Genomic DNA, 25,502 nt, shown 5'->3' on the forward strand with positions numbered 1-25,502 from the left:
TCAGCAAAGCAGAACCACAGTCAATCCAGGATCTCTGCCATGATGCCAGCCTCACGAGGAGGATGTTGCAAGGCATAAGGGTGATCACAGACTACAACACACCCTTCCCCCTGGTAGATGCAGCTGATTCTGACTTCCTAAATGAAATAAACAACTTCTTTGGAAGGTTTGAGGCACTGCAACATAGCTGATGTGGGGAAAACTCTGAGTAAAGTCAACTAAAGAAAGTCCCCCAGGCCCCGATAACATACCTGGCCAGTGTACAATTAGTGTGCAGATCAGCTGGCTAATGTCCTCACAGACATTTTTAACACTTCACTGCATCAATCCATAATGTCAGCATGCTTTAGGTCTGCCACCATCGTTCCGGTCCCAAAGAAGCCTCAGGTCAACTCAGTCAATGATTACCGGCCTGCCGCACTGACTGCTATCATGATGAAGTACTTTGAAAGGCTGGTTAAAGAACACATTGTCTCCTTTCCCCCCTCCTAACATTAGACCCGCCCCAGTTTGCCTACCAACGCAATCAATCCACTGAGGATGCCATCCCCTCCACTGTTCACATGAGCCTAGCACACCTGGAGGAGAAAAACACCCACATGCGGATGCTTTTCCTGGACTTCAGTTCAACTTTCAACACCATCATCCCACAGCATCTGATGGGCAAACTGGAACAGCTGGGATTCAATACACCCCTCTGCAATTAGCTGCTAGACTTCCTCACAAACAGACCTCAGTCAGTCTGGGACAGACAGAACACCTCTGATGTCATCTACATAAGCACAGGCTCCCCTCAGGGCAGCATCCTGAGGGGAGCCTGATGCTCACCTGTTCACCCTAATGACAGATGACTGTGTCCCCAGGTTCACCACCAATCACATTGTGAACATTACAGAGGACACGACGGTGCTCTCGTCAGAGATGACAACGACCTGGGCTACAGAGTGGAGGTGGAGCAGCTGGTGGCCTGATGCAGAGATAACAGTCTGAATCTGAATATGGAAAAGATGATGGAGATCATTGTCGACTTCAGGAAAAACTGGCATAACCACGCTCCACTGGTTATCAACATCTCAGCTTTAGAGGTGGTCAACAGCACCAAATTCTTGGGGGTTCACATCACAGACAAACTCACCTAGACTGTTAACACCACCTCACTGGTCAAAAGCCTGTAGAAGTTTACTTCCTGAGGAGGATGAGGAGAGCCCACCTGCCCCCACCCATCCTCACTACCTTCTACAGAAGCACCACAGAGAGCGTTCTGACCAGCTGTCTCACTGTGTGGGGTGGAGGCTGCAGTGCCTCAGACTGGAAGTAGATTGAGAACAGTGGTGAGAACAGCAGAGAAGATCATTGGGGCTCCTCCTCCCTCCATTAAAGACCTTTCATCCTTACGCTGCGTGTCCCGAGCCCGTAACATCAGTAGTGACCCCTCACTCCCAAACTGTTTACATTTGATCACTGCTACACTTTGTGGAATGGAAATAATCTGACAATAAGAGTTGTCTAAGTCAGACAGTTTCTACAGTATTTAGTAAAATTGATATGTTTTTGTTTTTTCTGGGTACTTCCCCCGCAAGCTTTTTCCACCCATAATTACTGAGAGCACTGAGAGTGTAAATGAGAGTGTAAATGTGTCAGTTTTGCTCACCACCACTTTTTTAGCGCTGTCTACATATTATCATTACACTAAGATTAGGAGCTTGTAATAGATAAATCCTTATATGTACTTTGTTGTTCTTAAGCCACTTTTAAACTGATTTGACAGGAGGCAAAGGGTCATCACTCATATGCAAGACTCATTTGTACGTAAGGTTTAACTTCTTGGCTAAGCTGTTGCTATGACGCCTCCAAAATATATGCAGTTCTGATTTGAAAAGTGCCACTACCTTACATGACGCTGCCTCTTACATAAGTCAAAGTTGAGGTTTCTGTCTGCAGGCTCTTAAGCTGCTATTTTTTCTTCCTGTCTTCCCAACTTTATTATAAAGAATATATCAAGAACCTAACTTTTAGTTTCTTCTTTTACTGTCTCCAAAAAGAAGACCTATTGCCTCAGCATTTGCAAACTGTAATCAGGGTTTATACATTGCTTTTGGGGTAATGGCTTCTTTGTTGCTGATGTCTTTTCAGATGAGGTTTTTAAAGGGCTTGCCTCACTGTACTTTAAAACCCTCTCTTACAAGGACCTTTACAAGATCATCCACTTAGATCACAGTCTCTTTCTTAAACAGAAGTTTTTTTCTTGGCATAACAATGTCTCATCAGGAAGCAGTTTCTAACCCATTAGAAGTTTATTTTCTTGGTTTGAGCATTTTCCTAAAGGTCGAGATATACTCACACATTGGGTTGTCGCTACAGTCTGTGTGCTCCGTCATGAACCCATAGAAATGTTGAACCCTTTTATACCGTAGTTGACGTGGATGTAGGTGCAGTACTCACAAAAAACACAAAGGGCCATTGATGAACATAACAAGTGGAAAGACAGAAAAAAAGAGAAGAAACAGTCTACGTCCCACTTACAAAATGTATGAGCGCATTATTTAAAGGCTCACCACGTAACTTTTGGACACTAGGTGCGCTAGACCTGTAACTTTCATGCTAGAGCCCTTAGTTGCCCCAAGCACCGCAGTATTGTTGCAAAGTTCAACAGTCAGCCGGTAAGCCTCCCGTGTCTAGAAAGCACAGGTCAGACCGCGGTGCATGGAGTGGAGGACCAGCGGCAGAGCTCCAGTGAAAAGCTGCTGGTTTGGAAAGGGCATTCTTTCAGGTCAAATGACCTGGCCAACCATGGTGCGCCATCTCTCAACTTACATTGGCTTCATTTCAAGAGGGGAGCCCCGCTCGTAGCATTGATAGAGTCAAGCACTGCATATTGGCCTGAGGAATCATTTAAAATGACTCATATGCATCAACTCCTTAGGTCCCAAAGTCAGCAGGGTGTGTTTAAGAATTGATGATTATTGAAGAATAAGAGATGTGTTACACAGAAATAGAAAAGAGAGATGTGACAATGGGGAAACCAGCCCCCACCCCCTGTGAAGCCCATACGTACCATCCATCCATTAATTTTCTGACACGCTTAATCCCAAGTGGGGTCACGAGGGGTGCTGGTGCCTATCTCCACCTGACCTTTTTTTTTTAAATAACATTTTTAATAAAACCTGAATGCATTGTATACTCTGCGTAGTTCTTTCAGACTTTCTTTATATTTTATGTCATGGAAACTGAAACTAAAATCCTTGGTTGTATCACAAGCTTGGCCAATAAACTCACCCCTGTATAATGTTTTCAGTCACTGAAAGAACAGTAACAACACCGAATTTAACCACAATGTTTTTCTGCACCATTTGATGTCAGTACAAGCAAACTTGTTCATGGAGAACAACTTTATATCCTTCTATCTAGAAAGCGGTCAGTGCCAAGTTACAAAAATTCGGAGATGCGCGACCTAGTGCCGAGGCTGCGTGCTCGGTGGAAGGGAAGGCATGATTGTGTCACTTTTGGCGCACACACCCTTACACCCTGTTGGATGTGGCGGATATAAACCAGGCTTAAATGTTTCATACTGCTATTTATAAAATATAGATAATATTGATGAACCTCTCTGAACTAAAACAGCAGGTTTTGTCTGTCAGACTCTGACAGACAAAAGGTTATGTCTATTTATTTATCTCATTTGTGTCATTTTAGTCGACCTTGTTTATCCTTGTTTATTTCATTGCTTATACTTTTTTTTTTTTGGCTAATTCTGCAGCCATGGGAATCCCAGTCTTTCTGCAGCACGTTTCCCTATGACATCGTCTGTGCTGACTCGTGGGGTCAGTCTCTGCTGGTGGCGACTGATACTGCGGGGGTCATGATGCTGGACGGTGAGTTCATCTTGATCTGTCTTTCTTAAATAATCATGCAACACATAGCTCAATATCAAGCTGGGATGATGGTAATAATGATGCTGTCCATGTTGCAGGCCCTGATCCAGTGCTGCCTGGTGCTGGTGAGTGGCATGCAGTCAATAACACTGTTCCTTCCACAGCTGGGATGTATTTTTCACCCCTCGTTTGATGATGGGATTGCTTTATTGTATTTCAGAGACACCGACGCTTCCCCCAGTGCAGGTGTTTGACAAAACCATTGCAGTGAAGCAGATGCACATTCTAGAGCCTCAGGACCTTCTGATCACCAGAGCAGACAAAGGTAGGTTGAAAGAAGGACTGATATTGTTTTATACTTCCCCCTGCATATCAGAGACTGATTCCCTTTCTTTCAGCTCTGTTCTGATGTTTATTCTCATTATTCTCTCTAAATGCATCTCTATCATCTCTCAATCTCTATCTGGTTCAAAACCTGCTAACTGTTTTTACCTGAGCTTGTCCAAAGTACAGTTGCTCTCCTACTGAGATCTAAGAAAGCTGACCTATAGAGAGCTAAACTCAGAGGGGGTCATATGGGTCTGGTTGTGCTGGAGGAAATCTGTGAGGTGCAGTGCAGTAAAAATGCAATTTCTTTTCGCTCTTACCATTCAAAAGGAAAAAAACAAAGACATTCTAACCATTTTTGGTTACCTTTTTACATTTTATCCCATTCCTCAAGCAACAATAATTTAGTAGGAAACAAAGTTTTTGAATTGAAAGGGTGATTTATTTAGTTAATATATAGTATTGGATTAAAAAGTAAGATTAATGAATTACAGAACTCCTTTAAAAATTCACATCCCACCACTAATAATTATTTTAAGGACAAAATTTCTCCTTCATTGGCAGATCATCATATTTACATGCACGGTTTAATGGCAAATGCACTTATTTTAATAACAGTTTACTTTTAGTTTTTAGATCACTTTTTACGGTTTTCTAATTTTTATGATGATATGCGCAGACAGAAGGGACTGTTTGAAGTTGTTTAAATTAATGAACATATTGAAGAATATATACCATGATTTCAAAAAGTCTTAAGAAAGTGCACTAGTCTGTACTGGCAGATTATTGCAGTTATTTTGAGTGGATATTTTCCAAAGAAGACATTATTTTTATTTTATTTTTTTTCACTGTCCTGCCTGGCGATGTGGCAAGAAGACGTATTATTTAACAGAATCTGCCCTTGCTCTATACACTCAAAACAAGCTTAAAAAGATGTTTTAGCTAGAGCCTTGTAAGATGGACAATTTTTGCTGTGTGTAACTGATTGGTCCCTTATTTAAAGTCACCTTGATGCTTCAGGCATATTCAGATCCGACCACGGGGTTCATCATCATTACTATTGTTCTGTGCCCCTATGAAGTACTTCATCAACTATTTTAGTAATCGATTAATCGCTAACTGGAGTACAGAGAGTGTAAAACAAGTCTTTAGCTGACAGAGCAACCCACATAGAGCAGTAATTATATCAAATTGTTAAAAAATCTCTAAACATTTTGCATTTAAGATAAAAAAAAAAAAATGTTTTATCTATCCAGAACTCAAGCAGAAACATTTTAGTTTCACCTAGTTTAATTTTTATTTTTAAAAAAACTTTTTTAAGGAACCTTTTACTATCGGATTATTAATTGATTCAAAAAATAATGGACAGATTGATGGATTTGCTAAACAGTCGTCAGCTGCAGCCCTAGTTCCAGGGCAACAGTGTTGTAGTGATATGAATGCAGTTTCAAGACAAAGATACAAAAAAAAAAAAAAAAATTAACCAAAATGTTGGATGTGACCTGTAGCTCATCAAGATAAGTATCTGTTGTCACATCTAACATGAAAACAGATAAAAGCCTTTATGTCTGAACATGTGTAACTTTTTTGTGAGTTAGGAACTATACAGTACATGATAATAATCATTTGGTCTTTGCCAAGGTGAACGTTAGCGCATATATTGAAATATTAAACAGATTGATCATTAGAGCCCAGTCTGCCAATTTAACCAAAACCAGAAGTTCATGCAGCCAAAAAAGTCCCTAGATAGTCCATATTACACTTACCATAGCTTAAACATTATTATTAAATTACTATTTAACCACAATGCAATGATAAACAGAGGCAGCAAATAAATCAGTTGGACAGCTGCAGACACAGGTATTAACAGATGTAGGTTTTTTCCAAAGTTGCCCTATGAGCTTTTTACATTTTAATACCTAATATGAACTTTGGGCTCTGGATAATAACCCTTTTTGCTCTTGGAGATCCGTAAGCAGCACAAAGCTCTTTATCATCTGCCCTCCATCTGTTGTTTGATGCACATGAAAGCAACCTATTGAAAGACCCGGCCTTAAACATCAGTATCCCAGACCGGTCTGCTGTGTTGTTTGGGCCTCATGAAGCTGTTTGTTCACCTTAAAAAAACTCTGAATTTCTTAACAGATTTTTTTCTTTGTTTTTTTATTTCCACTTTTCAATTATGTGGTATGTTTTGTGGTATGTTGAAACAAAGGTCCCTGTCACACCTTGCCGATTTAGCCAGCATACGCATGAACGCCTACTAAAACGTTGGCATACGCTGAACTTTCTATGTATTTTTTTCAATTCTGGATGTATACATAACATATTGATAATGAGTCTAGAACTTATGTCCAACGAAAGCCTAACTTATACATAACGCATCCGAACGTAATGCCAATGAAATGATACACAAGCCAATGTCCTGAGGGGGCAGCGATGCGCTCTGAGGCGTCCGTCCTGCATTAAAAGATGGACCGCGGTATTAACTGTGCGGCTGTTTACCTCCCGCCAAAAAAAATAAATGAAAAAAATAAAACAGAAAGAAAGAGGGTTTCCAGTCGCAGCCGATTCAGCGTCATGTCTGCTAAAAAGATTGTTGGTTGTGGCCGCGGGCATGAACGCAGGGATGATGCATCTCACTCTCCTTCTTGCTCATCCTATGATGGGGATGAAGTCTGGAGGAGAACTGAGGCTTTCCTCCTGTGAACCTCCTTTCAAACCAAAACGCCGCAAATACACCATTGAACAGTAGCTGCAGTTTCGAAACATCTTTAGCAGTTGTCTGGAACAGGTAAAATATGTTGATATGCATTGGAGATAAGTTCTTAATAAGTTACACCTAAGTTATACACAACTTACTCATAGGTTTTCGATAAGCTAGACGCCACAACTTATGAGTAACTTACACTTAAGGTATTTCGACAATCAAATAACTTACCTGTGATTCATGGCCCATGTATGAACATACGTCTCGACGTACTTGCCGTATGTCGACGTGTGCCGGCATCCTTCAGCATGTCCATAACTTATCCAACGTATTTAGTGTTTTTGCCATATTTTCTGTACGTCAAGCATACGCTGTCTAAATCGTCAAGGTGTGACAGGGTAAAAAATAACAATGTTTTTCGTAAAAAATATATCCAAAATGTTCAAAGAGTTATTTTCCTCTGGTATGAGTTCTCTCTAGTCTCAGTGGGATTTGTTTCATGTTTGCTTCAGCTCAGTGACTATGTCATTATTTACCATACAGATGATTAGTTTTTGCTAACATTGACACACATGGTTGACTTTGGTTTGACAGTGATTACATTATGTGATGTCAGTGTAAACATTTTTTCCCCATGCATGTGTTTGCCCTTTGAGGGAGAACCAGCGCCTTAAGTAGAGTAATTCTGCCACATGCAATGTCTGCTAGTGGGAGGATGCCAATACTGGAAAAGCAAAAAAAACAAAAAAGATAACCTTCTTGCAAAACAGCAGAATCCCTTGTTTTGTGTCCAGGAAAGGACGCCCGGCTGTATGTGTTTAGACTCTGCGCCATCAAGAGAGGCCTGGAGGAACGGCAGCTCGTAAGAAGCAAGTGTGACTGCAGAGAGAACAAACTAGAGAAAACTAAAGGTAAACAAAGTAGAAAATGATGGACTTCAACGATTGGCTTTGAGCTCTAAACACTGGTGTTGGATATTGAGTTTATTGGTCTGAGTTGATCGAGAAAGAATTGGGTAAATATAATATGCCTGAGAATGAGGCTCTTTTAGAACAAGTTAGGAAAATTTTCCAAAAGACATAAGGAGCTGCCTCTTTCCTTTTAATGATTGGTGACCTCATCTATGATTAATCGCCACATACTGGCACGGTAAACTGAATCACCATCATCACAATATGAAAAATTAACAGGATTTTTTGGACATAATTTCTTACATGTTTTGATTTTTTTTATTTAACAATATGTTTAGCCAGTCAAATGGAATTCATTTGGACTCAGTGTCTACAACTGATTTATGGATCTAAAGGCAGGCATACACTGTACAATATTTTCAATCGTACTCAGCTACAGCTCAAACTGTACAACGAAACTGCAGGGTTTAAGATTTCCCAGCTCACAATACATGTTCTTATGCTGTACGGCCCCGAAACTCTGATGCGATCTAACTGCTCACTCTGCACGCTCAAAAACAACACATGGGACTCAGCGTAGAGAGATAACGCTGGTCAGACTTGTCAGTATATTAGAAGAAGAATTCCCTTGTTTTCACATGTGCAGTGCTCGAGGTTCTGGTAAATAGGCTCATAGCTCTGCATCAGCAGCAGGATTTGCTCATAAACACCTAACGAGGGCCGACTAAATTTGAAACCTGATCGGGTGGTGGGTGGGAGAGGCTAATTGCCCCTCGTTACCTGCTGTATGCTACACAACGCAGGACAAACCATGAGGCTAAAACTCGGCCGGATACAAAAAATTCTCATACAACTAGAGAATTGGCAAAAGATCATACACTGTATGCCAGGCTTGATTGCTATCAGATAAAGATCATAATTTTTAACAATATCGCAAATATACATTTTTTTCTGATATTACTCAGCTAATTAAAGCATTTTTTTTCCAGTTTGTGATTTCAAAAGTTAAACACAGATAGGTTTTTTTTTCTATAACTGTAGTTGGACTAAGGCATTTATTATATAAAACAAGATGGGGAAATAAGAATAATGTAAAACTTTGAATGCTACGTGGTTAAATACCTGATTTATTGAAAAAAGCCAAAACTAGACATTCCTATCTTTGGGGCATCGTTGGAGAAATAATTTGGCCCTATATTCTTGATATGTAATATAAGATCCCGTGTTAATCTGATGTGAAAATAGTTAAAATGTATCTATTTCCCCAAAATTTTCCCATTCAGTAAACCGACTCAGCTTCATCTACTTCCAGCAAAGTTAATTTCATGAAGGGAATGGTTCTCGTTTTAAAAATATGCTGTATGTTCATATATGTCTATATGTGTCACACCAAAATAGTTCTTAAAAATGTTAGGGGGGGTTGACCATACTGCAGGGATTAGTGCACGATCTAAAGCACAGGTGTCAAGTAACGAAGTACAAATACATCGTTACTGTACTTAAGTACACTTTTTAGGTATCTATACTTTACTCCATTACTTATTTTTCCTCCTACTTTTGACTTCTACTCATTTTCACACAAGTATCTTTACTTTCTATTCCTTACATTTTTAAAACAAACGTCACTCGTTACTCTTGGCTTCGGTTTAAAGCACAGGTCACGGATTAGCGGACTGCAATGTTATGAACAACATTAAATCCAAAGATTTTGTCCGAGGTAAAGCTGATGTATTTGTTGAAATCTCTTGTTATTCACACACAACAATAAACAGCGATTAGCCGACATGGGTTTTAATACTGCAAAGCTTTGTCTTCAACTGAAAATCAAACGCTCATCTACACAGACCAGTGATGCATTCGCGAGCGTCAGACAGCTATGGTGCATTCAGGAGCATGGGACATTTCATACTTACAAGGAAAGAGACAAAAACGGAATGTAACTCATACAATAATGTATTTATTCAGAAACAGTGTGGGCTTTCTTACAATACTGAATGCTCTATAATTGTGTTTCTGTTATTTTCTGATTATGCATATCTGCTAGCTTTTTATTCTAAAGAATAAAAAATAAAAAATCTATAATATTACAGCAGCAAATTGTCAAAGTTTTTCAAAAGCCTGTTTAAAAGCTCCAAATGAGGCTTCGGATCGTACAGCGACAATTGCGCTGTCATTGTTTTACAGGGCAGAATTTGCATTTGCTGAATCTTGTCTTTTAACTAGTGATGGATATACAGGAATACAGTCGTACAAGTGTCAACTCCTCTCAGATAGAACAGGATGTAATATTTGGCAATTTCTATTTTTATTTTTTCATCTTCTTTTTTTTTAATTCAGTGTAACATGAATGCATAAATACGTCATTTTATTTCAGTGTTAAATTCTGTTTAAAGTAACAGATCATTAAAAATGTCTCCTGACCTTTACTGGTTGATTTTCTTTATTCGGACCCCACTGATTTTTTATTAGTTACCCGTGGTTTAATGTTTCTAAATATATATTTCACGTCATGTGCGCCATCCAATGCAGATCATTGGTGCCATCCACATCTCGTGAAAACTAGTGTAATTGGATGAGTCCTATAACGCAAACACTCATTGCTTAGTTAAAGGAAATCATCAGAAGCAAGCAGGTGTTCTTCAAACTGTAAACGTGAATTGTCTATGCCATGCTAAAATGTCGGATTCAGAAAAACATGTCTAAACATCTGAAAGGTCGGACACAGGCGAGAGCGTATCGGGAGATGGAGACAGAGACCAACAAGACCTCCCTCATCTTTGGCCCCATCTCAAAGAATTTTTTGAAATAGTGGAAAAATTGTGCTTTCAATTCATATAGTGGCATCTGGCCTTTTTCTTAAAGGTTACTTTAGACTTTTATACTTTAAGTAGTTTTTGGAGCACATACTTTTTCACTTTTACTTGAGTAAAGAGGTCAAGTTGATACTTCAACTTTTACCAGAGTGTTACCAGAAGTAGATACTGCAGTAAACTGCAGTATCTATACTTCTACTTAAGTAACAAATGTGTGTACTTTTGACACCACTGATCTAAACACAGAGGCTTTGGTCCTCGACGTGGCCTACTGACATCCGACTCATGTCTTCGCCCTCTTTCTAGTCCTGCTTCCTGTCTGCATAATTTTTTTTAAATAAAAATAAAGAGCCTAAAGAAATGTATCTTAATAAGGTTAAAAATAATTATGACTTTTCATTCTTAAACATGTTTTTGTTTTTTTTGGGTTTGCATACTAAATTCTTCCTAATCCTAAAAGTAGATGTTATTTAGGTAAAGTATTTACAGGAGCAAATTTTATTGCTCTTAACAATTAATCAATAGATCAGATAAATAACTTGGACTTGAATATTCTGGATAACTCAGGGTTTTTCTTTTACGGTACATAATTGTTGCTTTATTTGTTAGTTAATGTGTAGAAAAACACCATACAATGTCAGCTATAATGCTTGTTCAACCTTCCACATCTCCTCTAAACTATCTCTCCTTTGGACCAGGTTGCCATTTGTATTCAATTAATACCCACCACGGCTCCGAGCTGAGAATAGTGGCAGCCATAAGAACCAAACTTCTCCTAATTACCAGGAAACATCCCCGTTTCAGCGCCGTCGCCTCAGGAACAGAGTCTCCAGTGGAGGAATTTCAGTATATACGGGTATGACCTTCCCAACATACACATGCATAAGGAATAAAGGATTTTTTTTTTCTTTTGCATCAAGCAAGAAGGAAGTGAGAAATGTGATTTTTTTATATATGCTTTTTTGTCCTAGTTTCCTCATAGAGTCATACTTACACACGCAGATGTATAGATATATAGATCAATACAGTCAAAAACTGAAGACTCTTTAGTGTCATTTCTTTTATAAATTATGTGTATGTCAATCTACATTTTACTACACAAGATAAATTAAACATTTATCTATTGGATATAAATCAGAATAAGATACTTATCATACTTTCTAGATTTGTATAGGCTTTTTTATATATATACATTCAGTCAGACATTTAAATATAATCCTCATTAGCATAAATAATGATAATTTAAGACTGATTCATAAAAAAAAGTTTTTATGAATCAGTCTTACCGATTTTGCTATTATTATACAATATACAACGACAATGAGTTTTTTTTTTATTTGTATCCTGTTTTACCAACAAAGCTTTGCAAATCGATGTCCCAGAGCTAGAAGCTTTATTAAAAATTATTTAGGGAGTTATATCGTATAGCCAAAGAAACGGATGGGGGGTGAGAAAGAAAGAGGGAATAGGAAAGGAGAGAGAGAGCGAGAGAGGAAAGATCACATGAAAATGCAATAATTTTAAAAGCAAGAATTAGTAAATCAAGAAGCTTGAATTTAAGTAAGATTTTCTTTACAGTGGATCAAACTAGTCATGGACCCAATACAGTCACTACAGGGAAGCTATCTTGAAGTAGCCCAGACACATACTTTGTCAAAAATACCAAAGCAAAATATTTGTTGAGGTTAAAATAAACCAATGTATAGCAAACATCTGGACAGATTTAATTAATCAAAAATATTGATCCAGAATTGAAAATAATGGTGTTAAACGACTTGTTAAAAATAACTTCTTGTTGTTAGTTGTTTACTTAGTCATTTTCTTAGTCTTTTGCACCAGGCACAATCAACAGACATAAATACTGTATTATGTGTGATGTCGCCATCTGCTGGCAATACTTATTCATGCATCCATCAATTTGCAGCTTCATCAGCCTTAGCTCCTGCTTTATTGAATTCATTTCACAATTCATATTTTACATCACATTGTTTGAGCAGTGTTTATTTATGTTTACACACAATTACATCCCTCCTTCCCATTAAACACCAAAAACTGGCTCTGAAAAGAGCTATTCGGTACTTTTCAGCTTTGATATTAGAATTTTATGTAGATATTTTTTGAGAGGAGCTGCTGTTTTTCAGACGTAGTGAATTATGTCCACATGGGAATAACAAATCAGCTGGTAGGGGTGGCCACAGGAGTGGGTCTGGGGAAGTTTCCACAAAATTTTGATTTCCACCCTGTACTCAGGAGATCTGTCTGTGTGATCCGCCTGTGGTGATGGCGTTGGTAGACGGTCCGACAGGGGAAAACGACAACATGATATGCGTGGCCTACAAACACCAGTTTGACCTGATTAATGAGAGCACCGGGGATGCCTATCGACTTCATCATGTAGACGCTAACAGGGTGAGGAGTTTGTTTACATACATTTCTTTATCCTTCCTTGTAATTTTTATTATAAATGAGAGTGAAACATTAATGCGCTTTTTTTACCTGCTAATCACTATCCTGCTCAAGTAGCCAATAATAACCACCCAAAAAGGTGCAATAAAGCCTCAGACTCAGATTTAACAGAATAAGTAGCCATTGAAGCTGATATATTGGAGATGATTTTATACCCTTTTAAAGAAGTGACTTGACATTAATCTTTAAAAACCTTCTGCCATTTCTAACCTTTTGTACTCTCCAGATGTACAAGTGATTTCTTTAAAGTGACTTGTCTCCGCCTGCAGGTAAACTTTGTAGCAGCCATTGATGTGTATGAAGATGGGGAGGCAGGCCTGCTCTTGTGTTATAACTGTGAGTCCCCCCTTGACTTTTCACATTTTAGATGCCTTATAACTTAGGTCAAAGCTGGACAGTGGGCTCTTAAACATTCACCTTGCAGCAGAAGTGTTTGCATGCCCTTAGCCTTCGTGTTACAATTTTTCATTAGTTTTTTTTGTGCGACTCAAAAAAAGAACATTAAAAACAATCCACTGGACTTTGTTTTCACGTTTGAAGACGTTTCGATTCCCATCCGAGAAGCTTTTTCAATTCAAATTGTCAGGAATAGCGTTGAGTTCGAGGTTTTGTACAGTAGCCCAACAAAGCCTTGTTTTTGTTTTGAAAACATGCTAATTGGAATTGGAAATTTTGGAGTGACTATGACCTGGATGACTGAAAATCTTCACCAGCGTTTTTTGTGCAACCAACCCAGACGGAAAAAAATTCTGCAACCATTTTGGCATTTACTTAATCATATTTAGTTATTTTAACACAATTGTTTTATCTCCTACCCTGCTAACATGAAACAATTCTGTTAAAGTAACTAAATAAGATTATTTAAATGCAACAAAAAAACAGTTGCATAATTTTTTTTTCACTGAGGAAAAGCAACCCTGCAGCATGTTTCTGCCACCACCATGTTTGAAAGTGAAATTGCTGTGTTCTGTATGCCATGCAGTGTTGTAGACTCTGTTTACTTATAAAATGACTCCTGGAGACGTTTGGTTGCACTGAATGTTATCTAGGCATATTAGAGTCAAAAGATGCAGTGAAACCTTTATTTCCACTTGGTACTATTAATTATTGATCACAGAATACATTTACGTTTCTTTTTGACATAAAAAAGTGGACTATGTAAGACAAAAGTACTTTGTAAGACACTGTAAATCAAAGTTGTTTGTTTTTTGTTTTTTTTACTCTGAACAACTTTGTCAAGTAAAAATATGTTTTGCTTTCAGTGCTGGTTCCAACTACAGTAAAAAGCAGTAATAAAAAATGGAAAAGACACTCGTCTTTAAAAATCTGCACCTGTTTTTCTGTCCAGATATTTGCTATTATAAGAAAGTTTGCCCATTTAATGGCTCCACACCGATGATCCAGTCCAACACCTCTGATTTCCACTTCAGCTGGAACCAGATGCCCAATGCAATTGGTAGGTAGCACCCCACCCTTCCCATTGCTGTCACCATGGAAACACCAGGCATGACGAGAAGCATCCTGTCCTATCAGATTATCTCCATTTTTTTTTTTTTTGCGCTTGTGATTGTGTGTAAAAATAAAGCTAATAAACTAATAACCAGATTTCATGTGCTCATCTTGTGTTTGTAGTTTGTGCTTTTCCTTACATCCTCGCCTTCACAACGGATTCCATTGAGATCCGACTGGTGGTCAATGGGAACCTAGTGTACACAGCGGTTGTCCCGGAGCTGCAGCTGGCTTCCTCAAGGGTCAGTATGATTAGATGCAGTTACACCTTTAGGCCAGGGCTTTTTTTGAGCCAACAAATGCTTGTTTCCCAGAGCAAAAACTGTCTTTCACATTTTAACAGTGACACAGTTGGCTCTGGGTTATTATTCTGATCTAAAATGTTCCTATGATTGATTAGAACTGCACATCAATGGCAAAATGAGTAATCGCTAATAACAGAAAATAGAATATGTGTGCAGCTTTTTGATTAAGAAAGAAACAAACTAACAGCACTGCAAAAATTTAAGTCTTTTTTTCTTAAAGTAAAGGATTTTTTTTCTTTAATTGAGTAGGTAAGTGAGACACTTTGCCAATGGAATAAGAAAATTTACATTTAAGAAACCAACTGCAGTCTCTTGTTTCACGTGTTTAATATCAAATTATCTTATTTTAAGGGTAAAAATGCTCATTCCACTGGGTGATCTTATTTAACTAATCAAATTAAGGGTAATAAGGCATTTTTAGATCGTTTTATAAATATTTGACACCTCACTTCAGCTTACATAAAGGTTTTACAATACAAAATTATGCTGCTCATGTGGCACACAAAAGTTACCTTAAGTGTAAGGGCTTTTCCACCAGAGGTTATGCAAATATAAACCCCTGCATACAGCATAAGATAGATTTGCAGTCATGCAAAGAAATATTAGACCACCCTTGTTTTCAAAAACAATGCTTATTCAATCGAGTGATAACTCATATTTGCATAATGTCACTAAAACAGAACATTTCCTGACAGCTGTTTTTGGTAGTAGCTGCAGCATGGAGCTAAAATCTCGGGATGTTAGTTGTTATGAAGAAACCATGTGAAATAGTTTTTTTCATTATATATTAGACTTTTGTTATTTTTCATTTATTTGTCCAAACAAATGTACCTTTAGCTGTACCAGACATTAAGGTAATTTATTTTTATATTTTGATTATGTAAATTGGATAATCCCTTATGAGACAGATATAATGTGTCCAGTTATTAAGAACTTACTATTCGATGCATAAGTTTAATTGAAATAAATTTCGATAGAGAGATGGTATCACTTGCATACACAGTTGTAGGAAAACATGCTTTTGAAAATTCAGTGCTTCAGGAGCCCCTAAACTCAGTATATACCAGGATATAGGCTTTCATGTATTATGCACTAAGCAAACACACAGTATTGTTAAGTCTTAGACTTAAACTCAACTTTATTTATCCCTTGGGATTACTCCTTCAGGGAAATTCTGGTTCCAGTAGCTTATATAAAGTACAAAGAGTTAAAGCAACATGCCATTAAAGATAAAAAAAATAAAACAGACAATATAAAAGAAATGTATATTGTACAAAAACGCATAAAAAAAGAAAAAAGTTGTAATGTCCCGGAATATGTTTCCCTTAGATATAAAAGTATCTTCAAGGTAGAGAGCTAAGGGAAGACTCCACAATAGTTGACTTGGATTATTGCATTTACACTGCATAACTTTACTGTATAAAATGATAAGAAAAATTACACAGGCTACACATATTTATCATAATTTATCATAATTCATTTTTACTATTTATAATAATTTCAATAGTAAAATTGATTTGGTTTTGTTTTAATTTAAGATTAGGTCATCAACATGATCAGAGAAAAATGGGTGTGATTATAAAACTCTTTTTATATGCTTATCACTTTTTACATAGAAATGCTAAAATAAATCAACCCTTCAAGGTATTCCTATTTATGTCTATGTCTTATGTAAATATTTTCAGTTGTTTAGAGTAATTTCCAGGTCTGTTACTTTAACTAATAATTTGTCATAAAATAAAATATGAAAGAAAAAGCATTCACCTGCCATCAAACACACACCTTTGTCTCTTTTATGTTTCTTTTTTTTCTTCCTTTCATCTTATGTCTGTTATCTATCTGCTGTTCCTGGCCTCTACTACACTCTGCTTGCTTCTGTTTTTCCGCCCACAGTCGGACATCTATTTTGTCTCGTCAGCGCCGGTGAGCTCAGCCTCTAACTGCAGTTCCAGAGACACCAGCTCTCAGAGCTCCCCACAGACGCCCACTGGCTATGAGATGCCCGTGTTCCCTTCACCTCTTGGAGATGGTAAAGCTCTTCATATTAAAATCACTTTTGGGGTTGGGGGCTGTTTGACAGGTGTTCATATGTCTGCAGATCTTTGTGACCTTGTGTGGCCCTTTTAGGCTTCACTTGAAAATTTGCATAAAATTCTTTCTGCAGAGGGACTCTTTGACCCGTCCGTCTGCCAGTGTTAGGGTTAGTTAAACAATTCTGAGCAGTTCTCACACAGTCTTATCTCTCTTTGACTGATACCTTATCTTCTCACAATGTATTTGACAGAGCTTTCATTAAACAGCACTCTATGTTAGCTATTCATTATGGGGCTAGATGAAAAAAATTTTTTTATGGTGTTAAGTTTCTCTCCACTGTTTTTCTTCTCCGCCTTTTAGGCAAAGTCTGCTGAGAATCAAGCCAGTTATGTTGTTGCAACTCAGAAACCAAAACTGACGATGCAGTTAAACTTCTGCAGGGTCACAAGAACATTAGGATTTAATAAATATAGGTTGGAATAGAGGTTACTTGCAACAACAAGTCGATAAATAGAACTTTTTTTTTAAACTTTTTTAGGCAATGTGTATATGATACTGTATTTATTCAGTCCCCTTAAAATATTGCCTTTGCTATTAAAAAATCATTTAACTATGTTTAGTTTAATGTCGGTATAAATGCCACAGTTAAACAGCTTCAGGGAACATAAAGCCTCACGAAAAGCAATGAATGCAGCAGAAATGTAAGAGAGAAAGCTTACAGAGAAGTTTAAAATGGAGTCTGATAAGAAAATAATATTCCACGTTTGTATGTCTTGCTTAATTCCACATCTGAAAGTAGAACGAGCATGACATAACTCCACGCCTAACGAGACACAACGTCTACCTAAAATGACAGACGGATAAACGCATAAAAGACAAATAGGCAAAGATGGAGGATCTGCAGAGATCCACAGCTCAGAAGGGATATTCCACCTTTATTAGTAATAATACTATTAGTAATACTACTGACCAGGTGAAAGAATGCCCAAATCCATATAGCAACCTAGCCCATAAAAGATAGTAATGTTGTTAGAATAGGCTGAAGCCTCACATTTTTTATCCTGCATCCAATATTTATTATGGTGGAAAAAAAATACTGAACAAAGTATGTTGAAACTGAAACAGTGTCATGCTGTCGGGATGCTTTTCTTTAGTGTGACAAAATCTAAAGTTTAGAGGCTACAATAGTCTTGAGAAATGGGCAATGCACCACTTCTCATGAATCTACCAGAAGAAGTACCACTGAAACCATCACAGTTCAAGAACCATAGGATGAGATCTAAACATGTTCATGGCCCATTCAAAGTTTATTAATCCCATTCAGAATCAGTGGCTAAGCTTGAAAACATGAAAACAGATACACTTGGTTAAATCTGAGCTATTTCATAAAGCACAACAGGCAACAAATTCAGTCTTTAAAAACTTGTAGAAGCACAACCTAAAGAGTTGTAGCTGAAACAGAGGTTGATCATTCACTTAGAAGTGCTGAAGGAAAACTCACACCACACTTGATAATTCTGAAAACCGTCTGTAAGATGATAAAATATGAGCATGTCTGCTGCTTTAGGAGAATATTTGCCTAAAATTAGCTTTTCCAAACATTTTAACTACATATTACTTATTTAATTGCATCGAAATACACTGCCTGGCCAAAAAAAAAGTCGGCACCTGGATTCAACTAAGCAAATAGGTACGAGCCTCCTATTGGATAATTACTGCATGGGCGATTATCTGTCAGCTGGCAACAAGTTATTTAACCACAACTGGTGCAATGACTTGCTTCTCATTTCCTAAACAACCATGTCGAAAGACACATCCCAGGGTCGTGGAAAAGATGTTAGTCTATTTGAGAAGGGTCAAATCATTGGCATGCATCAAGCAGAGAAAACATCTAAAGAGATTGCAGAAACTACTAAAATTGGGTTAAGAACTGTCCAACGCATTATTAAAAACTGGAAGGATAGTGGGGACCCATCATCTTCGAGGAAGAAATGTGGCCGGAAAAAAATCCTGAATGATCGTGATCGGCGATCACTTAAACGTGTGGTGTGATCAAATCGAAGAAAAACAACAGTAGAACTCAGGGCTGTTTAATACTGAAAGTAAGAGCATTTCCACACGCACAATGTGAAGGGAACTCAAGGGATTGGGACTGAACAGCTGTGTAGCCGTAAGAAAACCACTAATCAGTGAGACTAACCAGAAAAAAAGGCTTCAATTTGCTAGGGAGCATAAAGATTGGACTGTGGAGCAATGGAAGAAGGTCATGTGGTCTGATGAGTCCAGATTTACCCTGTTCCAGAGTGATGGGCGAATCAGGGTAAAAAGAGAGGCAGGTGAAGTGATGCACCCACCATGCCTAGTGCCTACTGTACAAGCCTGTGGGGGCGGTGTTATGATCTGGGGTTGCTGCAGTTGGTCAGGTCTAGGTTCAGCAACAGTATGTGCTCAAAGAATGAGGTCAACTGACTACCTGAATATACTGAATGACCAGGTTATTCCATCAATGGACTTTTTCTTCCCTGATGGCACAGGCATATTCCAAGATGACAATGCCAGGATTCATCGGGCTCAAATTGTGAAAGACTGGTTCAGGGAGCCTGACACATCATTTTCACACATGGAATTGCCACCACAGAGTCCAGACCTCAACCCCATTGAGAATCTTTGGGATGTGCTAGAGAGGGCTTTGCGCAGCGGTCAGACTCTTAACATCATCAATGCAAGATCTTGGTGAAAAATTAATGCAACACTGGATGGAAATAAATCTTTTGACATTGCAGAAGCTTATCGAAACAATGCCACAGCTAATGCGTTCTGTAATCAAAGCTAAAGGCGGTCCAACAAAGTATAAGAGTGAGTGACCTTTTTTTTGGTGGCGACTTTTTTTTTTGGCCAGGCAGTGTATTTTTGGGTTGTATTCGACAACTCTGTGCCACATACAATCCAGACTTCTTTTAAGAGGTAATAGTTATTGTTTTATTATCTTTGGTACATTTTCTTCAGCTTTTAAAGAATTATCTGTTTATAGTTTTAAAGTGTTCTTGCTTTTCCACAGCTATGTGAGCAACTTAATTACACTAATCCATAACCACGTTCGTGTTATTTAGGTGTTTTGAACTGAGATACTGATTATAGTTGTTGCTCTACTTTTCCCTCTTCATGGAAAGTGCCATCAAAGAGGTTCACCATGAATGCAACATGATAATGTGTAAAAAAAAAAATTTGATTTGTACTGAATGATAGCTAAATGTGGTCAGCTAATCAAAGGTTATTCAGCTCCTCAGAAACTTAACAGGAGCTGTTTCCTTAGTGGGTCCTGACAACAAGCCAGGCTTGTGGATGATCATCTTAATTCAACAACTGGATTATTTGCACGGACAGATGACAATCAGATTATTTACCAACATCCTCTACCCACCTTCAAAAGAATTAATTTCAGGGAATGTTAGGAATCATTGTGAACCCTTTCTGATTCATTCTAGCTCCTTTTTAAACCTTATTTATTCCATATTCTCTTAACGTCTTCCTTACCTCTGGCATCTAACTGGATGATACGGTTGTTCTCAGCGCTGTGTCAGCCATCCCTAGCCGACGCACTGATGGATTCAGGAAGAGGTCAGCTACATGTTCCATAGATTTGACATCTGTTGATGCTGGAGACTTGGACAAAGGACAAAGATGGAGAAACAGAATTATTAAATGTGTTGTCTACACCATTAGGCCTGATCCACACTGAGAGGAGCGGTTATTTACAGGTCCCATTAAGGCTAACAGGAAGAGAGGTTTGACTGTTGCTGTTGCAATTAGCCGAAGGCAGGATTTACGCTCTTAGGCTGGAGCAGGTAATCAGTTCTCTCGGAGGGATTTTCATTTTCTCCCCTGCTGTTTCTGGTTTTGTGTGTAGTCCTGCACCACCCAGAGAACTAAGACTGGCTTAATTATGTGTTTGTGTGTTTCTGTAAATCTGTTACTGTGTGTGTTCAGTTTGTGTAACCCTCTTCTTCATCCCTGGTTCAGATTCAATACGGATCCCCTATGGTACCAAGCTTTCCCTGTACATGTCTAAGGATGCTGAAGGTACTGCAGGATTCTCATCCTCAGCTCATAAAAACCCCTCATAAAGCTGCCCCACTAACATGCACACACTCCCAGAGTGTATCACCCTGTCTGCTCCAAGGCGGCATGTTGACTTGGACGTTGGTTGAATGTTAAGTGAACGTTATGTTATGTCTTCCTCATCCTCCCACCTCTCTTTCTGTCTCAACTAATTAAAGCATCAACGTGAGAAAAGAAGGAGAGGGCAAAAGAAGTGATAGCGCACAGGCAGAAAAGTGAAGCAGAGGTGATAATGTCAGTCAAGAAGGAGGGATTTTTAATTACAGGGGGAAAAAAGGCGGAGGCGAAGGAAAGGTATGGAAGGGTACAGGAGGAGAGGGAGGACTGGCGCTCCTGCAGGAGGGGCGGGAGGAAGAGGCAGAGATGGAAGGAGAAGACACGTCTGTCGCAGCATGATTTACAGATTGCACTGTCGCCATGGAGACTTTTGTCAGCCTGCTCTTCGATCCAAAGTGGAAGTCCAAACAGCGGTGCCACAGTTTGATGATGGGGGTGAAAAAAGGGCTGCTGACAAAAATCTCCGGCTCTACCTGCCTGCGCCCTCACTGCATCTGCTCCGCGGGGAGGTTTTTATGGATGTAATTGCATCATTAATGAGAGCAAGATGCTGTTACAAAGGTGGCTGAGGGCCGCCTCGACCTCCACTGGCTTGATCACTCACCGATGACCTGCAGTCAAGCAGCTCTGCACAATTGGGCTCTCATTTAAAACCCAAAACAGCCCTAACATTTGACTTCCAATAATTGGCCAGTGTGAAGGAGAGCACAGCTCCCCCCCGGTTCAGAAATTATTGCATGAGGAATATATTGATCTTTCTGATTATATATTCCTTATAACTGTATGCTTTTATTTTCTGTGTGAGCACAGCGTTCTGTAATTGGACTAACACAATGTACCCGCCAGACATAAGTAGTGACCCTCTATTTTCCTGCGTGGCTCTTTACTCCACTCTCCCACACTGACATTTCCGATGATAGCCACCAATTCCATTCATTCACACAAGCATGCATTATTAGAGCAGTACCAAGCTACTGAGCTTCAACACTGCACCCTGCTGGCACAATTGATGTTTGCACAATACAGCTTTGTGCTCAAATTGTGCAAACTTAAAAAAAAAGATCAGTTTTGTAATGATGAAAAGGACTTTAGGCTCTAGAGTATGAGCTGAGTACTAGATTGTCTGCTACGATTAGCTTCTGCTATATTTCATTAGTTTCTTTTGTAAGGAAGATTAATTTTAAGTCTCCATGCTGTGTCAGTAAACAGGGCTATTAATCATCTGAATTGCTTCATTTAGATCGATTAGATGAGTGTTCAGGCTTACATAACATGACAGGATGGTTTAATTTACATATTTTGGTTTTTAGAGTAGATCTTTCTGATCAGAGGTTTACATACACTACACTCAGCACTAGCAGGAATGATCTGTTTTTTCAGAGCGGAAAAACAATAAACAACTTTGGTCACTTTTATCAAATGGTTCTATTTAATGTAGAATTTAACTAAATAGATCAAAATCATGCAGGCAGGCTCATATTTTGACATAAAGTAACACTAATATTTGGTTAAAAGAATATATTTAAGTTGAAGCCACCATTTTTTTATATAATTGCTGTAGTTCATTGACATGATTTGATTACTTTAAGCTTAGTTCACAAAACCATAACAGCATTCAGAGTACTGTTATATATGATTGATGTTTGGCCCCCATAATTCATTCAAAACAAGTTCTGAAATAGGTTTTTGATCATCGTTCTGCCAAAGCAGCTAGCTTTCCATGTTTTTAATTCGTCCAGCTTCTGATGTGAGGTGAATTGGATCGATTTAGATGTCGTCTTTCACCATAAATGTTCTATCTGCTTTAAATGAGGCACTTATTATTAATTACTATTATTAATTAGTAATTAATTATTAATTAATTACTGTTTTGTGCGCTTTAGAGAAAATCTACCATAAATTCAGATTCAGAGTTTTTTTGGTTTGTTTTTTCATGTCAGTGCAGGTTTATGCTGATTTCATTGCTCAAATGCAGAAGAAAAATATTAGATTTCCTTTACATTTAAAAAAAAAAATGTATGTAAACCTCTGACCATGTAAAACATACTGATCGTCATTTTTTAAATCAAAGCAGGATATTTTAATTGTTGTGATTCCTTAGTTCCATGTAAATTTGTTATTTCTATGTATTTTTCTATATTTAACAGTTGTTTTGCTGACAAATATTATCACAATCGTCTTGCTGTTGTATTTCTTGCTTCATTTTAATGTCGTGGTTTGTGATTAGTAATCCCATTCTACTACTGCTTTTACCAGTTATTGTACTGGATATTCCATTTATGACTCTTTCAAAGGGTTAAAACCCTTATTCCTCCAGCAGAAACAGTAAAAATCAAAAACAAAATTTAGACAAGCTCCTGAAAAAGTGCTGCAGGTCAGGACCATCATATGTATTTTTATAAACTATTGCATATTCCTTTGTTTTTTTCTGGCATTCTGTTCCTTGATTTCTCTTAAATCACATGATTGACTGTTCTTTATTTTCTTGATTCTTTTTCTTCTTTTTTTACCCTCTGGGATTTCTCCCACCAGGTGAAGCAACCTGTAAGCACATCTTCAAGATTCCTCTCTGTAACCTGGTGGGCCGCAGCATCGAAAGACCCCTGAAGTCCCCTCTGGTCAACAAAGTGATGACGGCACCCACCCCCGCCATGATTGCCCCGGCGCCGCTTATCTCCGCCACACATTCACTGTCTCTGTCCCGCATGGAGATCAAAGAGATAGCCAGCCGCACACGGAAGGAGCTGCTTGGTATTCTGAAATATAAATACAGTACCTTACAAAGCCTTCACATGCCTTGAACTTTTTCAGATTTAAGCACAAACAACAAATGTAAAGTATTTCATTTCAGTGCATTATTCTTGAGATTCATTATTGAATTTAGAAATATTTTTGACTTTGATGCAAGAAAATGCTTTGATCTAAATCTGTCCTCTGTGACCTTGCTTGTGTAATCAGGTATATTGCTAAGTTAGATGGAAAACCACCCCAAACAGGTTTTCTTCCAAAAAGCAGCTTCCCTGTCTGTACTGAAGGTGATGATGCTGCCACCACCATGCTTCACAAGGGATATCTTGTACTTGATGCACTGTTTTTTATCACATAATTATTATGAAAGTAGGCTTAAGTGTTACATTGTGGCCTTGTCTAACCTAAATACCTTTTGAATTATGGCCTCTAAAAGGTGTGTAGAAAACTGCAAAAGTGATGACTTTCTTTTTCCTTCTCTTCCTACACTATCCTACACTATGTGTATGGTTTACACCTAGTTTTTTTTGTTTTTCTGTCTGTCGAATGAAATGTATAAGAAAAATAGCACTGAAGTTTGTAGTTTGCGTTTGAAACTTTATAAAATTAGGAAAAGCTGCAGGTGTGTAAATACCGATGCATTTGCCGGCGCCACATTGGGATTTGTTTCAGGGTGGCAGCATCACTAACTTTCTGTTTTCTCTTATCGATAAAGGCCTGACAGAGGAGCCAAGCGGGAAGTCGGACAGCGGATCAGTCAAACAGAGGAAAATGAGCAAAAAGAACACTGAAGAGGAGCCCAAGGCTCGAGCTCTGACGTCAACAAACAGTGACAGGTACGACAATCAGCACTAGAGACCTGCAGCAGTTTTTTTTTTTTTTGGGGGGGGGGGTTAATTTCAGAGTTTGACTGCTCTCTTTTCAACAGGTTAGCCTCAGAGTCGACCGAAGCAGACGACGCCCAGCTGCACTGCTCCTCTGCTTTGGAGGTTGATCCTGAGATGGTGGTGCTGCAGGAAGAGAGTCCGCCCCTCGCCAGCGCGTTCACTCTCTCCACATCCTTTGAAGATGATGTCTTGGACCTAAAGTGAAGACAATCCTGTTGTGCACTTCTTTGCTCCTGTACTTTTGTGCTGTCAGTCATTTTGTTTTTTTATTTGCTTTGCTTTTAATTGGTTTGTTGAAATAATCCCTTGCCTTTTAATAGCCCGGGTCTGCACCTAGGATCTCCATCAGGTTATGGTGGGAGTCACAAAACATGCCTCTGCGCATGTGGATCATGCTGCGTTGGGTGCTTGTATGGCCCTGCAGCTGATAACCCAAAAAGGGTATGAGGTTGTGCGAGATGCCTGGGTGTGTTTCAACATTTACAGTAGCTTAGAGAGAGGGATTTGGGCCGAAACTGCAACCTGGACGTAGATCTCCAAACATCCGTGCATCTGCACGCAGTTCTCTCCGAAGCCACTGTCTATGTGTTGTATATTGTTTGAGATCCGCTTGCAAATGTTGTATGATAATGCTCTGTATCTGTACATCGGTTTATACACCAAACTGCATATAGTGCCAGGCACATCTGCCTGATCTGTTCTAAATATTTATAGATATGTTATAAAACTCAGTTTTGCTCCAGC

The 25,502-nt window shown here is 38.6% G+C and overlaps 1 protein-coding gene across 8 annotated transcripts in view; it reads left to right on the forward strand.

The window, feature by feature from the left end:
- garnl3 (GTPase activating Rap/RanGAP domain like 3) overlaps window positions 1-25,502 on the forward strand; it is a 112,998-nt gene extending 87,496 nt beyond the window's left edge. For 5 of the 8 annotated variants that reach the window (XM_038308677.1, XM_038308675.1, XM_038308674.1 and 2 more), the window contains 14 exons: window positions 3,758-3,872; window positions 3,971-3,997; window positions 4,093-4,197; window positions 7,704-7,820; window positions 11,332-11,489; window positions 12,884-13,042; window positions 13,369-13,435; window positions 14,448-14,555; window positions 14,732-14,850; window positions 16,807-16,942; window positions 20,968-21,027; window positions 23,656-23,874; window positions 24,587-24,707; window positions 24,800-25,502. In XM_038308677.1, the coding sequence (XP_038164605.1) occupies window positions 3,758-3,872; window positions 3,971-3,997; window positions 4,093-4,197; window positions 7,704-7,820; window positions 11,332-11,489; window positions 12,884-13,042; window positions 13,369-13,435; window positions 14,448-14,555; window positions 14,732-14,850; window positions 16,807-16,942; window positions 20,968-21,027; window positions 23,656-23,874; window positions 24,587-24,707; window positions 24,800-24,962 (1,674 nt within the window). In that variant the 3' untranslated portion in view covers window positions 24,963-25,502. The remainder of the gene's footprint in view (window positions 1-3,757; window positions 3,873-3,970; window positions 3,998-4,092; window positions 4,198-7,703; window positions 7,821-11,331; window positions 11,490-12,883; window positions 13,043-13,368; window positions 13,436-14,447; window positions 14,556-14,731; window positions 14,851-16,806; window positions 16,943-20,967; window positions 21,028-23,655; window positions 23,875-24,586; window positions 24,708-24,799) is intronic. The other 3 variants (XM_038308681.1, XM_038308678.1, XM_038308676.1) reach the window with 2 other exon arrangements.

Source organism: Cyprinodon tularosa, unplaced genomic scaffold (assembly GCF_016077235.1).
Source record: "Cyprinodon tularosa strain WSP-4 unplaced genomic scaffold, ASM1607723v1 ctg643, whole genome shotgun sequence".
NCBI classification, from domain to species: domain Eukaryota; kingdom Metazoa; phylum Chordata; class Actinopteri; order Cyprinodontiformes; family Cyprinodontidae; genus Cyprinodon; species Cyprinodon tularosa.